Source organism: Leucoraja erinacea, chromosome 21, assembly GCF_028641065.1.
Source record: "Leucoraja erinacea ecotype New England chromosome 21, Leri_hhj_1, whole genome shotgun sequence".
Lineage (NCBI taxonomy): Eukaryota > Metazoa > Chordata > Chondrichthyes > Rajiformes > Rajidae > Leucoraja > Leucoraja erinaceus.
This window is the reverse complement of record NC_073397.1, coordinates 12,487,417-12,505,120: the sequence shown is the minus strand read 5'-3', so window position 1 is coordinate 12,505,120 and position 17,704 is coordinate 12,487,417. Positions and strand designations below refer to the sequence as shown.

The following is a 17,704-nucleotide window of genomic DNA, read 5'->3' as shown; positions in this document are numbered from 1 at the left end:
TAACCTCCATATATGAAGTGGTGAGTCAAGTGAGACCCACTTTTAATCCATTGCTTTGCCTCCCTCCTAGACATTGCTTTGATTCTTTCCAATGTCCCAAGATTTAGTTCATATCAGAACATTCTTATCTGCTTTCAACATGCTCAGCAGCAGAGGAATGTTCAGCTGTAAAGCTGTCTCAGGTATGCTCCCATGTCGACACTAACCAGGTGTCACATGGTCAGCGTGACCCCACTTCACACAGCTACATTTCATGTTGACCAGGCTTCTTTGTTTCCAATCCTTCTATTTAATTCTTTCTCTCAACTATCAGCAAGACTATGGGATAGGTGCATCAAGACAGAAGTTAGCTAATTACAGGAGGGAAGAATGATCATCATGATATGTTGAAGATAGATATAAAATGCTAGAATTACTCAGCGGGACAGGCAGCATCTCTGGAGAAAAGGAATAGGTGACGTTTCGGGTCGAGACCCTTCTTCAGTCTGATGTCAGGGGAGTAGTCGGTACAGAGATAAAATGTAGTCGGAAACAGTAAGACTGGTAGGAGAACTGGGAAGGGGGAGGGGATGGAGTGAGAGGGAAAGCAAGGGCTACTTGAAGTTAGAGAAGTCAATGTTCTTACCACCCAAGCAAAATATGAGGTGCTGTTCCTCCAATTTCCAGTAAGCTACCCAAGCGAAATATGAAGTGCTGTTCTTCCAATTTGGGCTGGGCCTCACTCTGACAATGCCAAGGACAGAAAGGTCAGTGTGGGAATGGGAGGGGGTTAAAGTGTTGAGCAACCGGGAGATCGGGTAGGTTTAGGCGGACTGAGCGGGAATGTTCAGCGGAGTTGCGGAGGGAACGGTGTCTGCAGAAAGCAGAAATGGGTGGAGATGGGAAAATGTGGCTAGTAGTGGGATCCCGATATGTTGTCATCATGATATGTTGCCAGGAAGAAATGACGTAAATAGCTTTCAACAAGTTTTCATGGATTATAAACATTGGCATGCCATAAACTCTAATTGGGCGATATTCTGGCTGTACTTATACTCCTGTCTATCATTACAAAGTGTCAAATGAAATCAGTAGCAATCACTTTTTAGCTGATTGCATCACTGTGAAATCTTCTGCCGAAGCATATTTCCAAGGCAGTATCAAAACAAAATGAACCCTGCAAACAATCTGGATAAACAGTTGAGTAGCTACTGTAGCGATTTAGCTGACTTTGTGGTCACAATATTAAACTTTGTTTTTCAGCAGGCAACTGAGGCTCCTCTAGATTGCAGAGAATGCTTAAGATGAATATGCAGTTGAGATTCTAGTTCTCCAACACGAGGAGGGGTGCATGGGAAAACGTGGAATTTTCCTTGCAGATAAATGTTACAGCAAAATAATTTGGACTGGAAAATGGACAGGGCATTGTCAATAGCAATTTGTTTACCTTTCCCAGTGAGCCAGCAGAAACATTCTGGTGCTATAGACCCTGCCAGGAAATCATCGACCTGTTCATCTTCAGGATTTTTTCTACAAACCCAGGTGGCTTCCTCGCCATTCATGATAAATGACTTTGCCCATACGCTTGTCCTATGCCCATCTTTACTGGCTTTTCTCCTATTTCCTCAGAGGATTTCATTATCCTCCAAAAAAAGGTTTCACTATTGTACGTGACAATATTAAACTGAACTAAACTGCAATCAGCTGGGTAGTTAAACCATTATGTCGCTAACTGAAGGTAGACACAAAATGCTGGAGTAACTCAACAGGGCAGGCAGCGTCTCTGGAGAGAAGGAATGGGTGACGTTTTGGGTGGAGACCCTTCTTCCGACTGAAGAAGGGTCTCGACCCGAAACGTCACCCATTCTTCAGTCTGATGAAGGGTCTCCACCCAAAACGTAACCCATTCCTTCTCTCCAGAGATGCTGCCTGTTCCGCTCAGTTACTCCAGCTTTTTGTGTCTACCTTTGATTTAAATCAGCATCTGTAGTTCTTTCCTACACATGCTGCCGACTGATGTTGTTTAGATGTTAAGGGAATCAACGGATATACGGATGTGATGCTGAAATGAAAGAGCAGTCATGATGCCACACAGTAGAATATGTGAATGTAGTACTCTGTAAACAATCTGATTCTTTTATCCAGGTACGTTCAGAACTGCTACATTTGATTCTTTTCTGTTGTGCTGCTTGCAACATGTCGCCACAGACAGGTGCCATCTTAATTTCCATGTGCTGGAAATGCACCCCTTGATTTTCCTGTCACACTTACACCATCATTTTCTTTAACATCGTCCCTAAGACTTAGACGGCCAAAAAAAAAAACCAAGAGCCACACGTTGGCCACAAACCCCCACCCCCACCGCTCTGTCAGTCAATAAGATCTTAGTTAATTTAAACCTGGCTACATTTTGAATTTCCTGCCAGTTTTTCATGACCCCCATCCCCCCTACTTTTCAAAAATAAGTTTATTTTAGACTTGAATATATTGTGTGATTCTACTTCCATAAGTCTGCAGTGAAGTTCAAAGATTCCCAATCTTCTGGGGAGAAGTTTCTCATCCTCATCTTAAGTTGTTGATTCTTTATTTTGAAACTTCATTGGTCAGTTATAGATAATCCACAAGAGAAAACATCACCTCAGCATCTAGCACACACACAATTTGTCTTTCTTTGCCTCTTCTAATTCCATCTCTGCAAATGCCCCTTTCTGTGTTTAAAAGACTTATAAATACTTTCAAGACATTGACAGTGTATTGTAATAATGCATTTTGTTACAACAAATATCTTCTATTTCTAAGGAGCCACGGGGAACTGCAGGTGCTGATTAACAAAAAAGACAAAGTGCTGGAGTAACTCAGCAAATCAGGCAGCATCTCTGGAGGACATAGATAGGTGAAATTTTGGTTTGGGGCCTTCGATGGTATAAACATTGAATTCTCTGATCTACTAAGCACAAGCAACACCTACCCCCTCCTCCTTCTCCCAAATCTTCCTTATGCCCTATCTAGATTCAGCCATTTTTCCCCTTTTCCCTCTGCAGTCCTCTTCCACCTATATCCCTTCCACTTAGTTTCACAAATTGCATCCCTTCCAACCTTATCTCTTTATCTCACCACACGTCCTTATCTCACATTTCTGGCCTTTGACCAAGCAACTGCCAATCAACCCCCCTATCCTCCTCCCCCTATCAGTTTGAAGAAGGGTCTCCACCCGCCATCTATCCATGTTCTCCAGAAATGCTGTCTTATCCGCTGAGATACCCTGGCCCTTTGTGTATTTTCCTCCATTTCTAATAGTTACATTACTGGATAAAAGTTTCCTTTCACTCACAACTCTTGTGTTGTTGATATTATTTTTAAAGAGCCAAAAACATCACAGTTATTTGATTAACACAGCAAAAAAAAAAAAATGTTGTCCACAAAATACAGTTCTTGACATTCTTTTCTTCAATGAAAAGGACAGCTTGCAAACTAAATCTGTTAAAATGAGCTGAAACATTCCTAGCTGTTTTAGAATTGAACAGCAGCTTGATCAGAGTCGACTTCTTCGATATGTTTGCTTTCTGTTTCTGAAACCGAGCCAAGCTTTGAATTTAAATTATTTTCAGAGAATGGTTTCTGTCTGCAAATGCTGTGCAGAAGTAACCATTCAGGAAGTGCACGAGCCAATCAGCCTCAATTTTATATGCTGGTAAAGAAGGCCGTCCAATTGCATTGGAGGTACTTTGCAGACTGACAGATCATCAAGCTTGTGTGCCAAGCCCTTCTCTGACTACTGAGTTACTGTCCACCATGTTTTTTTAAGTATTGACTTAACCCTGTGTTTCAGTACTATGCAACCCCAGAGGTAAGTAGTAAATAGTTTATTCTGTGTACTTTTAAAGTGTTAAAGTCTGTTTCCATTTACTTTTGTGGCCTGACTGCTGTAAAAACCAGCAATCCAAGTAGTTTCAGTAGTTACAATGGCAGTGTTTTTACTTTTTGTTCCCTTGGTCACATGTTAGTGCCATCTTGCTAAGCACTGACTCTGCTTAAAGTGCAATCATCTGAGTTTTTACAAATATTCCTGAAGAAGGAAGAATTGGCTTTAGTCTCACAAGAGTTTTTGATCCTCAGATCAAACTGAAGTGGCCTTCTCTTTAACAGAAGGTCCTTGCCCTATTGTGTAGCAGAGTCACATGCCTGATGGTGGGCAAATAGAAGAAGCAGCACAGGAGCAGGCTTCTGCCCTGCAGGGAATCAAGGCAGGCTATAGTTAGTTTGAATTACAGGCAAGATCACCATCGTCACCCACCAGGTAGGATACAGATTGCTGCTATGCTTAAAATTAGATCTGTTTCTATAGTTTAGTATATCTCTTTTTAGTGTCAAGACAAAATGGCAAATTACATTGGGGGGGGGGGGGGGGAGGTTTAGGTAGCATAGAAAGGAACATATGCTCTGATATTTAGAAATCATACCTGAGGTAGATGTGATATCTACAGCCCAGAACCAGACTGCTTTAAGATATTGCCTGCATGTGATATTGAATGCCTTTGTTCAAGAAAGGCTGACGTGCTGAGTCACATACATGTGGATTCAGAAGCTCATGAATGAACTGCTTAAAAATATGAACATGATTAATTTGTGCGCGTAATGGCACAGAATCATTTTGTTTGGGAATATTTGATGCTCCACAATCCGTGAATCAAATTGTGCATTACTGCACCAATTTTTTAAAATGTTAATGGTAAGAGGATTTTAATCTTGCAGGTTCATATGGTTTTCTCCCTGATTGGGAAGTTCCAGCATAAACATCCACCCTACATATCATCATTATTTCTTCCTCCTGAGCACTTTTCTGTTTGTTCCTAATCAAGCTTGCATTCTTGTGGAATGGGATTCATATTATAGATAGTCAGATGGAAAGATTACTAGTGCAATGAGGTTATAATGTTGTTCTTCTTTTTATATTTTCAATATGCTTTATTTTGTTCTCCAATGATATTCGCATTATATCGTGCCTTTCACAATATCCCAAAGCCTTCTACAGATAGAAAAGAAGATTTGAGATGTGGCAAGATAGACACAAAATGCTGGAATAACTCAGCGGGACAGGCAGCATCTCTGAAGTGAAGGAATGGGTGACGTTTTGGGTCGAGACCCTTCTCACCCATTCCTTCTCTCCAGGGATGCTGCCCGTCCCGCTGATTTACTCCAGCATTTTGGGTCTATCTTTGGTGTAAACCTGGATCTGCAGTTCTGTCCTACCCATTTGAAGTATGGTAATGTGCAACAACAAATTCACTCTTAAGTTCCCATCAACATGATTATGTTGGTGTCCTGATGATGTGCTATTGTTTAGTTTGAAAGATATTTTCCAAGTTACTGAGGATAACCCCACGTCTTCTAAATAGTGCATCTACCTAAAAAAAGGATGGGCTCTCAAAGATGTCACTACTCTATGTGGAAAAAACATCCTCTACTGCATTTGAATGTCACCACATTTCCTGGAGTGGTGTATGAATTTGATTAGAGATGCAGCATGGATACAGGTCCTTTAGCCCACAGAATCCACGCTGATCACACTAGTTCTATGTTAATTCCACTTTCTTATCCACTCCCTACACACCAGGGGCAATTTTACAGAGGCTGAATTAACCTACAAACCCGCATGTCTTTGGGATGTGGTAGGAAACTGGGGCACCAGGAAGGAAACCCACACGGTCACAGGACCAATGTGCAAACTCCACAGAGACAGCACCTGAGGGCAGGATCGCACCCAGGTCTCTGGTATTGTGAAGAGCATCTCATCCAGCTGTGCCATTGTTCTGCCCAATTCAGAAACTTCTAAATCAGAAGTGAGATTGTGCACAAGCTGTGCCATAATGAACACTGAATCTGATTCAAATTCGGAAAGCCTGTGAAGATAAGGAATTAACCTACCCCTGACAGTGATGTGCAAGTATGCATGCCTACTGCAACAAAATACATCTGCATTTTATAATCATCTTCCACTTACAATTTTTAATTAACTGCATCAAAATAATAATTGAAGCTTGTTATTAAGAATACCTTATGATACAGAATTATAATACCTTTTTTTTATACCACAAATACGTAAGACCTTGTTATTTATTTACCCTGCCCTTTGCTTTAACTGCACAGGCTAACGTTATTACGAATTGAAAGTTGAGATGCTCAAGAAGATCATACTAATGACTTCATCTTTTTTTTCTCTTGCTGCTTTCTCCCCCCCCCCCCCCCCCCCCCCCCCCCCCCCCCCCCCTCGGGTGATGGGGGATGGGCACGGGTGGGAAGATTTTCAAATGTTTGTCCCAGAAGTGGTACAGCTGCAGTCTGAAAAACCCGCGTCGGAAATCATGGAGAGTACCACGTAGCTGTCAGCTCCATGGCATTTTGCAGCTGATGTGCACTGCGCTTCCAGCCTCCTTTTATTTTAAATTGCATATTTACTGGGCAAGATTTGAAGGATTTCACTTATTTTACAGTGTAATGTTGGAAGGAAGGAAGATACTGCAGCTGATTACCGATTGAGTGGATAATGGTAAAATTGTTTCACGTAAATTTGCCTGCTCCATTCTTTCCATTTGTCAGTTAAAAATATACGCTTTATCATTTGATTTTATAACTCATTACAAATTAGGTTAGTAACTGGGGAACTGGCCCAACCACTCTTTATTTGCCACTGCCTGGTATTGTACGTTTCTTCAATCCTAACAATGGTGCGCACAAAGGAAGTATCTTTTTTGAGCCACGTCAGGCTATGACTTGATTTGTGGTAAGTCAAAATACTGTGAGTTACATTTATAAAACTGTTTTGCACAATACTGATGATTAATAAATAAATAAATAAGGGGCGAAGAAGATTTATATTTTTTGGTTGACCTATGCAGAATGCACAAAAAAATTAAACTTTCGTCTTTACCACATAATTCACTTTATTAATCACATTTGCACACTAGTGATGTTTAATGAAGAATTAAGTAAAAGTAAAGAAGGAAGTTTAATTTTTTTTGTGGTTGACCAATGCACAATGAAAGGGCGGCACAGTGGCGCAGCTGGTAGTTGCTGCCTCACAGCGACAGACACCAGTTTTGATCCTAACCTCGAGGGCTGTCGATGTGGAGTTTGCACATTCTCCTCATGACCACGAGGTTTTCCTCCAGGTTCTCCGGTTTCCTGACATCTCAAAGATGTACGGGTTTGTAGGTCAATTGGTCTCTGTAAAAAAAAATGTCCCTAATGTGTAGGGAATGGATGCAAAAGTGGAATAACAGAATGATCTGTTTCTGTGCTCTATCTCTAAACTGTCCTGCCCCCACTACCTTCCCCTCCCCCCACCACAATCAGTCTGAAGAAAAGTGCCGACCTGAATCGCTGCCTGTCCATGTTACCCAGCGATACTGCCTGACATGTTGAGTTATTCCAGCACTTTGTGTCTTTTTTTGTTGTAAACCAGCATATGTCTAAACTAAACAATGCATGTTTCACTTTCTTTCTCTTTGTTCTTCACTGCTCATTGACCAAATGCATGTGCAGATTGAGATGGAGTTGGCCCACTGAGTCCGGGAGGGTCTGGTAAATTCTGTTCCTGATGTTTGCTGTGGTAATCAATGTCAGTTGGACAGCAGTGAAGCATTAAATTCATCTTAGACCCTGAACCTGAATGCTATCCAGAAACCAGAATTGGATTATAGCAAGTGGTACAGTGGCGCAGCGGTAAAGTTGCTGCCTTGCGGCGATTACAGTACCAGAGACCCGGGTTCGATCCTAACTACGTGTGCTGTCTGTACGTGGTTTGTACGTTATCCCTGTGATCGCATGTGTTTTCTCCGAGAACTTCGGTTTCCTCCCACGTTCCAAATACGTAAAGGTTTGTAAATTAATTGGTTTGGTATGTGTATAAATTGTCCCCAGTATGTATAGAGTAGTGTTAATGTACGGAGATTGCTGGTCGGTGCTGACTCGGTGGGTCAAAAGAGTTACTCGCTGGTAGGCACAAATTGCTGGAGTAACTCAGCGGGACAGGCAGCATCTCTGGAGAGAAGGAATGGGCAACGTTTCAGGTCGAGACCCTTCTTCAGACTCGCTGTATCACTAAACTAAACTAAGTGAGAATGGGTTATTTGTTCAAATACAGAGCACAGAATGATGATGGTATGGGAAGAGGCTATTTGGCCCACAGAATCTGAACCCAGCTCTAAAGCAATGCAATCCTGCTGGTTCATTTCCCTGCCCATTCCCAAAGGACCTTCAAATTCATTTTTTTCCCCCAGATACTTATTCTCATTTTGAGAAATTAATTTGAGTCTGCCTCCCCTACAAACCCAACACTACATTCCATATCTTAACCATCACTGTGCATATCTAATATTATGTATTAAAAAATGTCCCACATTACAATAACTGCACATATGTGCTTCATATGCACAATGAGAATGCAGACTTGTGTATATTTGTGGTGTTAGGTGTAAATTGTTTTAGTTTCATTAATAAGAATTTCATTCTTATATATATATCAATTAACGTTTCAGGTCGAGACCCTTCTTCAGACTCGCTGTATCACTAAACTAGACTAAGTGAGAATGGGTTATTTGTTCAAATACAGAACACAGAATGATGATGGTATGGGAAGAGGCTATTTGGCCCACAGAATCTGAACCCAGCTCTAAAGCAATGCAATCCTGCTGGTTCATTTCCCTGCCCATTCCCAAAGGACCTTCAAATTCATTTTTTTCCCCCAGATACTTATTCCCATTTTGAGAAATTAATTTGAGTCTGCCTCTCCTACAAACCCAACACTACATTCCATATCTTAACCATCACTGTGCATATCTAATATTATGTATTAAAAAATGTCCCACATTACAATAACTGCACATATGTGCTTCATATGCACAATGAGAATGCAGACTTGTGTATATTTATGGTGTTAGGTGTAAATTGTTTTAGTTTCATTAATAAGAATTTCATTCTTATATATATATCAATTATTTGGATGAGAACACACGTGGCAAGATTAGAAAAATTGCAGATGATACAAAAGTAGGTGGTTTTGCACTTAGTGAAAATGGTTGTGAAAAATTGCAGCAGGAACTTGATCAATTGGCCAGGTGGGCTGAGGAATGGTTGATTGAATTTAATACAGAGAAATGTGTGGTGTTGCATTGTGGGAGTCGAACATGGACAGGACCTACACAGTGAAAGGTAGGGCTCTGCAGAATGTTGTAGAGCAGGGGGATCTAAAAGTGCAGGTGCGTGATCCCTTGATGGTGGAATCGCAGGTAGATCGGGTGGTCAAAAAGGCTTCTGGCACATTGGCCTTCATCTGTCAGAGTATTGAATATAGAAGTTGGGAGTTCATGTTGCAGTTGTACAGGACGTTGGTGAGGCTTCATTTAGTGTATTCAGTTCTGGGCACCATGTTATAGGAAAGATGTTGTCAAGCAGGAAAGCTTGAAGATTTACGAGGATGTTGCCAGGACTAGAGCGTCTAAGCTACAGGGAAAGGTTGAGTAGTGTGACTCTATTCCTTTGAGCGCAGGAGGATGAGGATGGTGTTTTAGAGGTATATTAAATCATGTAAGGAATAGATCGGGTAGATGCACAAAATCTTTTGCCAGTGCAGGTGAATCGAGAACCGAAGGACATAGGTTTAAGGTGAAGGGGAAAACGTTTAATAGGAATCTGAGGGGCAACCTTTTCACACAAAGGGTGGTGGGTGAATGGAACAAGCTGCCAGAGGAGGTAGTTGAAGCAGGGATTATCCTAACGTTTAAGAAACAGTTAGACAGGTACATCAATAGGTCAGGTTTGGAGTGATATGGACCAAGCACAGGCAGATGGGACTATTGTAGCTGGGACATGTTGGCCGGTGTGGGCAAGTTGGGCTGAAGGGCCTGTTTCCGCGCTGTATCACTCTTATGATTATGATTCTGTCCACTGTTCTGACAATGCTACAACCAGAAATACCTATTTACTTTGTTCTTGTCTATTCTTTATGAAATTCTGTGTTTGGACATCCCTTCTTCTATTGTCCTAATACAGCTCATCCAAAACACAGATGATGGTTTGTCATCTGATTGACTATCATAACTATCCATTCTCTTTGATGTGACTTGGTGACCCAGTGCTACTTATCTGTCAGCCAGTTGTGCGTATTAGTCCATGGATGGTTCCATTCGTCCCTCTCTTGCTGTAGTCACCTCCAATGTTCTACCTTCACACTCCTGCATTGTAACATCTGAACCTCCTTAATGACATTTCGGGTTTTACACCCCATTCTTTAAACCTCGACCTGAAACTCACCCATTCAGCTTCTCTCACGAGTTTTTTCATGGATTTTGCCTTTCTACATTTGTCCTGGTGTCTTTATGACTTATCTCTCATGATCAGCCCCCATCCCCCCCCCCCCCCCCCCTAAATGTTGAATTAATAAAAAAATCGGTCCTTGGTGATGGATTTTAATTATTTTGATTTACTGCAGTTAAGGCTGCTTTTATGAACCCGTATTCAAATCCTCTTGCAACAATGTACTGACCTGCTACAATATTGTGCATTTTAGAGATTTTCTTTGTGTTTGTGACTTTTTTTTAACTGATCTTTAGTGGCAGCTTTGTGTCTTTAGCTTTGACTCCATTCTGTTTCTACAGCCTTGACATTCTCACCAGTGTTCAGCTGAACTCTTTCTTATCACGATGCATGTTTTTCAACACTGGAATTTTGCCCCTTATATTTCTACCTTTTAAATGGAGGGTTGACTTGCTGGGATGGCTGGCTGTTTGCATGTATCTGCTGTCCCGAACTACTACTTCTTTTCGTGTTCATCTTCCATGTTTCAAATGTTGACATCGCTGTCATCGTCTGTCCTGAAAAGGACGCAAACTTCCGACTACAATCAGTAGGAACCATCAAGTTGCAATAGATGACGGTGGTAGCAGAATTAGCTCGGAATACTTCCAGTTTCCAGCCCCGTGACGTGGGCTTCTGCGATGGGGCCTGCCCTAGGCTATCTAGGTGGTAGAGATCACAGCTTTAGGATGTCTGTGGAGTAGGGTTACTAAATGTCCCGTATTAGCCGGGACATCCCGTTTTTTGGGCTAAATTGCTTTGTCTCGTACGGGACCGCCCTTGTCTCGTATTTGACTGCTACTACTCGGGTCGAGGGGACGGGTCAGAGCACCGCGTCCTGCGCCACCCCACACGTCCCGACATAGTGCATCCCATGGAGTGCAGCAGCAGTGCCTCGCCCATGGCCCCCTTGGCAGCCTGGACAGCTGTCCAACCTTCAGACCTTTGCTTACCGCCGACATCACCACCCCTCCTTCTCCTGGCTGATCATCGGTTCATGAGTTGGATGGGGTGCTGGACTTTGCACGCGACGTCACACGGGCCAAAACTCCTCAGCTGGCAGGCCGGCTGGGCTTTGTGTGCAGTCCAGCACCCAGGCTAACTCATCATTCACCCAGCCACGGCCAAGTCGGTCAACGAATTGCCATTAGGAATTTGTCCCGTATTTTGTTCTTTTGTCCCTTATTTGGGAGTGAGAAAGTTGGCAACCCTACTGTGGAGGAAGCTTTAGTGAGTTGTTGCAATGGATCCAATAGATGGAGTTGTACAGTAGCCACAGTGTAAGATAGTAAAATTGAATGAATTTGCAAGATAGTGTGCGAGGTTCTAGTCGAGTAGTTCATTGTTGTCCTCGTGGCACTGTTGAACTTCTCCTGTATTGTTAGAGCACAATCATCCAGGTAATTGGAGTGTATGTCAACCCCACTTCTAAATTGTACTTTTTAGATGATAGAAAGATATTGACAAGTCAGGAGGTAAGTCACTGACTTAAACTATACAGTTAATCTAAAATCCAACATGAAATGCATGCTAAGGTTATTTCCCATGCATTCATTGCTCATATTTATTGGTCACCTCTATTATGATGATTGCAGACTCTCAACCCCACTGCTACTTTCTTCAAATCCTTTCAATCCTGTTCTGGATTATATTCCCATTCTGTGCCTCACTTGTTGATGTGAGTCATCCAGTTCTGTAATCGCATGAGATGCCGGCAGTCGGCTGATTCTGGCATTTTGATCATTCTTGAACTTAAAACATTCCACAAATGGTGGACATGACTTCAGTTGTCTAGATCTGTAGTTTCCTCCTTGCCTCTCAAGTGTCCTTTTTGACGTGCTCCTAAAAATCTGTCTCTGTTGCAAAGGTTTTGGTCATCAGTTCTCGTCATTATTTTTGTGGCTTTGGGTCAACTTTTATTTCATAACATTCTTAAGAAGATGATTAAAGTAACCGCACAAATATAAATTATTCATATTGATTTTGATAATGATGATCCCTCTTATACCTTGAGTTTAACTTCAGACTCTTGGTGCTGTTTCTCCTAAATCTACACTGCTATCTTTGTCCACAGTATTACAGGCTTCTTTAAATATTTGTGCTCTTAGTTGTATTGAAATAACTTCCTGTTACACCTCGCCTCCAGCTGTCTCTCCTCAAAAAAATGTCTGCAACACGTTAGTGTTTTAAAGTTCTCATTTTGTAAATTTTCAAAGTGTTAGATTTGTAGCATTTATGTTAACTTCAAATGTGTACGCAGAATTTAATGTAGCTCCCAAGTAGCAAGACAACTTTCCTGGTCTGTGACAATGCTACAAACGTGTTTGATTTATGGTTGTGATCTAACAGCAAGTTTGCCTGTTGACTAACATGTATTACTGACGGTGTACATGACTAAAACTTGAATGGCCTTAATTGCACCAGCTAGATCAGGAAGTAGTGTTACTGTACATTTTGTGTTTTTATAAGCCATACACTGTAGGAGGAAAAGAGGACATGAGGTGTTGCGCATTATTAAGTCTTTGTTTGTCAGAGTGATTCAAAGGCAAAACAATGAGTGCGTGCTCTCTGGCAATGTGTGTTCATTGTAACGCTAGCTGAATTCAAGTGGGATCTGTGCAGGCAGTCAGCAGCACAAGGTGGGGGAGGGAGCGAGGAAATAAACTAAATTGAACATCCAAAAGCACCAAATTGAGTTTTAAAACTATTGTACAAAATGGCCACCCTTTTTCTCTTTCCTCAAAAGGAAAATAACAAAAATGTGGTTCAAAAATCTACTGGGGGCCTAAAGAGATGACAGATCAGTCAGAGAATTAGTAATTCTTTCTTAGTCAGATGATCTGATGTTTTCCTTAAACCATCTGTCTCATGAGTAAGCTTTATTTTTGTGCAAACGGTGATTGTCAATTGGAATCTGTTTGGACGTTGGAATGATTACTAACTGAGAAGATTGTTTTAATACACGACATATCAGTTTATTGCTACATTCAGATATTCATCCTCAATACAAGGCCTGAATCTCGTATAAATATAAATATTTTGTCAAACTTAGTTTAAAATGTAGCAGCTGGCATCGTACATACTCGAGTTATTCTCTGCATGACAACCCCTATACTCCAAAAATGCACAGGGTACGGCCTTTAAAGTTCCTATACCTGGGGAATTGCATGCATTCGCGGGACCTACCTAGATCTTCTTTTGTCAGTATTTTCAGCACAGTACAAACATGGCTGTGCCAAAAGGGCCTACATGCAAGAACAGGACCATCATAATTGTGGAAACCGTATCAACGCTATGCCATGAATGACTGAACATGGCTTTATTTGTGGTTTTTTTTTGGCAGGCTTAAATTTTCCTCTCACTCCCCTAAAGTCTCTGTGCATCTGTCTGCCAGTCAGCTGCACATATACTTTGCTGTTTCTTATAATCTAGGCTGCAATGCAGAAAGATGCTGTCTGTAACAAGGTAGCAGCCGCTGTACTGCTTTTCACTGCAAACCAATCCTGTCTCACCGTGCAGCATTTAGCCAATAGCTGTGCAGAATATGTTAAAGATTGACAATCGCAGTAGCTGGACTCAGAAAGGCCTTCTGGAAATTTCCTCCATCTTTGTTCCACCAACAACAAGGTAATTTCAGCCAAGCTGAAGAACTTTATATATTTTTAACAGTTAAAAGGTGTGATACTCTGTCATTTATGTAACATACACGACACGGCTAAAAATGAGCATTTTTTTCTGTTTTGTTAACAGTTTATATTTGGTGTTGATGGGATATGCTGTACAAGCTGTGAGACAAGAACAGACAGCCCAGTGCATTGACTCCTTATGCCCAGAACCCTCTTGGGATGTGCACTCAGCTCAATTCAACATAATATTGTTGTAAATGCTGTAGCAGAGACCAAAAGCAAAATTGTTTTAAATTGATTAAAATAATGATGTAATTCAGTGTCTAGGAAAAGCAGATGTCATGCCCAAGGTAAAAAGCTGGTTCAAACCAGTTTGAACAAGTCTCCCATATCTGTATCTACAATAGAGCTGCTTTCTCTGTAAATATTTCAAGGCCATAAACATCTTTTCAGTTGTATTTTAAGATTTGGGGCTATATTTGTTAAGCTGTACAGAACCAAATACATTTTACTTGCCTGCAGTTTACAGCCAAAGATATTTTCCTTTAAGGTTCTAACTGGCTTTTAATACCAGTGAAACGTTCTTTTGACTTTGTTTATGTTCTGTGCTAAATATTTCCTGAATTAAGTATTGGCTACATGCAGTTTAGTGGTTGTTTTGCAGTGCAATCTGATACAGTTGTTATCTTTTGATTTAATAAATGTAATTGTATCTTAAATCGTTCTGTGGTACAGGTTTGCAGGCTTGACAATTGCTGAAGTGATTATGGAGGGTGCCACCATTTTAGGCACAGATAGGAACAGACTGTGTGCCAGGCTCCATTTTTAGACTCTGCATATTGTAAACATTGTGCACTGAGGGCAAGTAAATGGTTGATAATGGTACATGCAAAGCAGCTCAGTTAACCACTGCTAACATGATTTCTGTTTTTATATTTAATAAGCAAATACATCCAGTGCAAAAATATTTTGATGGCAATCTGCTGATGCATGGTTATTCACTACCTCTAAAACCAAGAGACAATTGGCTTATGAATTGGGACTTTTTTTAAATGGTTATGTGGTATAAGAAGTGCTGGGTAGACACAATGTGCATCAAGACCCTTCTTTCCTGTTGAAACATTTCACAATTAAACCATAAATGCACTTTCCCATTTGAGTTTGTTTGGACAGATAAGATATTAAAGGTATGACTATCACGCAGTAAATGTTCATAGATCCTTATCATATACTCCTTTGATGATTGCATGATGCTGTTAATATTAATTTGCTTACATTCAAAGTATGTAATGTGAATATAGACCTTTGCTCAGTATGACTGCACAAGGAAGTCATTTTGTGGCCAATACATCATTGCAGGTTTTCTGTTTCATTCTAAATAACACGTAATGTAGTCAGAGAAAAAATAAAAAGATCAGATCTACAGATTTGAGGTTCTGTTAATTTGCCTAATACGCCCACCACTAACCATTCACTGTGGGGAGCAGAATATACCTTTGAGGGAATACTGTGAGTTGACTTGATCTACATCTGCTTGTCACATCTGCTAATTCCCTCACCCACCCAAATGAAAGCTGCATTTGTTTCCCCCTGACCCTGACAATGTTAGGGGTTTTTAAAGAATCACTTTTTTATAAATTATATTTTAAGTCTCTTGTGGTTTCTTATTTTGTACTGACACCTTTATTTAAGGTCAAAGTCTATAAAATATCCCATTACATCATTTTACAGAGAGAAATACCCTGTGTCTTTTTCAATACAGTAAACATAGGGGATATTTTGTAATGACTGGAAAACCTAACAGGTTTTTTCAGTTTTTGCCAGCAGGGCCGGTTAATTATCTTTGCAGTGACTTTGATTCATTCACATTGTGTAAAAGAAAAAGAATTAAAGCATTGCAACTGAGTCAAAATTATTTCGGGGAGAAAACAATGAACTGAAAAATACAAATGACACGGGCTGCTGCCCATGAATGTCACGGCCAATTTAATTGTGCATTCCTTCGTCACAATCTTTCTCTTTTTTTCACTCTCTTTACCCTGGGATTTTCCCTCTGCTAGTGAAGGCTCTGAATTGTCCTGAGGTATGAATTACATATTGGCACGTTTTCAACTCATAGGGTTGTTTGTTAGTAAACCTCAACCTGCCATTGTCTATGTTCAACATTGAAAGTGAACATATTTAATCATTGTATACCCATATCTAAAAAACATTGCAAATGATCAATCCTAATTGTGAGGAAGTAGCTACGTGTAACCCATGGCATTGCGTGGCATTATAGAGCATTTTTCTAACCAACATCAGTGAGATGCTAACAATGCATCACCAATATAACAATTTTGGGATGCAATTTATTTGTCAGGAAATAGCTGCCAGCATTTACAGTATCCAATCTTGGTACTTGTGCCCATAGTCTGAACACTAACAATAAATTACAGAAGGTAGACACAAAATGCTGGAGTAACTCAGCGGGACAGGCAGCATCTCTGGAGAGAAGGAATAGGTGATGTTTCGGGTCGAGACCCTATTTCCCTTGACCTGAAATGTCACCCATTCCTTCTCTCCAGAGATGCTGCCTGTCCTGCTGAGTTACTCCCAGCATTTTGTGTCTATGCTAGCTGATCTGCTGAGTTCCTCCAGCATTGTTTTTTTCATTTCATTCTTCCACTTAGGATCTTGACAAATTAAATTGAATTGCATGGTTATGGGTAGACAGAGTGGAAGAAAGCCAAGATGGACTTAAGGCCAGAACTAAGGAGCACACATAACTTTGTCCAGCCCTATATTTCATGACCAAGTTTAAGAGGGGTAAGACCATAGGGGAATCTGCAAAACAGGATGATTAATGATACCACTGAAAATTCCAGGGCTGTGTCTTGCACAATGAGAGATTAGACAAATGTAAACTGAAATGTCTCTTTTTATTATTGAAGTCAAAGGAACCACACAGCATTGACCATAAGTTGCTATTTGGAATATCCACCATGCAAGTCTGCAGGCTTTCAAGTTAGGGATTTGAGGGAAGCATTAAAAGGTACAGGAAGTCTCTAGTTTTGTTTCTGAGAATTGCTTGTAAGCTAGAAACGAAATGAAACAGCGTGTGGGAGAGGATCACAGAGGCAGGTGTGTCGGGAGAGTGAGCAGTCCTGGGAAGAGTAATCGTCAACCGACTTCATTAACTTTGAGTGAGTGGGTCATTCCCAGCTCCGCTTGGCTCAACCCAGTCCTCCATCATTACTGCTCAGGGGTGGGGATGTGGAAGAGAAGGCGAGCAGAAATGCCTTGTTCCCACTCCTTAGCATGTACAAAGCATCCACAAATTATGCCAACGTAATTTGCGGAAGACCTGTATTTTCTTGCATGGTATTCAAATGAAATGTATGCTTTTAACAAAATATTATTGCTTGTGAAATATAATTTTGTGCGATGATTGTCTAAAACTGTGTTGGTCTCTCTTTTCCGTTTGTATAGTTTGGCCGAGGACCCGCCTAAACAGGAGGAGGAGGACGAGGAGGAGGAGGAGGAGGAGGAGGGGGAAGAAGAAGAAGAAGAAATAGAAGAAGAGGAAGAGGAAGAAGGAGGAGAAGAGAGGGGGGAGGAGGAGGTGAAGGGGATGGAGATCTCAACCAGATCAAGAGGTAGGTCAAGAAACGCCTTCATATTAATCTGTTTATCATCTATCTAGAATGGCTCATGTATGGTGAAAATCATGAGGTACTTGTTCTATTGAAATCCTAGCTTTCTTG

At 40.9% G+C, this 17,704-nt stretch overlaps 1 protein-coding gene across 12 annotated transcripts in view; it reads left to right on the top strand.

Annotated features, from left to right (window-relative positions):
• Window positions 1-3,682: 3,682 nt before the first annotated feature.
• zmynd8 (zinc finger, MYND-type containing 8) overlaps window positions 3,683-17,704 on the top strand; it is an 80,060-nt gene continuing 66,038 nt past the window's right edge. For 2 of the 12 annotated variants that reach the window (XR_008725162.1, XM_055652159.1), the window contains exons 1-2: window positions 12,565-13,959; window positions 17,430-17,596. Coding sequence is in view for 11 of the 12 variants with exons in the window: in XM_055652159.1 (XP_055508134.1) it covers window positions 13,877-13,959; window positions 17,430-17,596 (250 nt within the window). In the remaining variant the exon portion in view is untranslated. Of the gene's footprint in view, window positions 3,827-4,123; window positions 4,277-6,340; window positions 6,761-12,563; window positions 13,960-17,429; window positions 17,597-17,704 lie in introns of those variants that run through there. The other 10 variants (XM_055652163.1, XM_055652157.1, XM_055652160.1 and 7 more) reach the window with 8 other exon arrangements.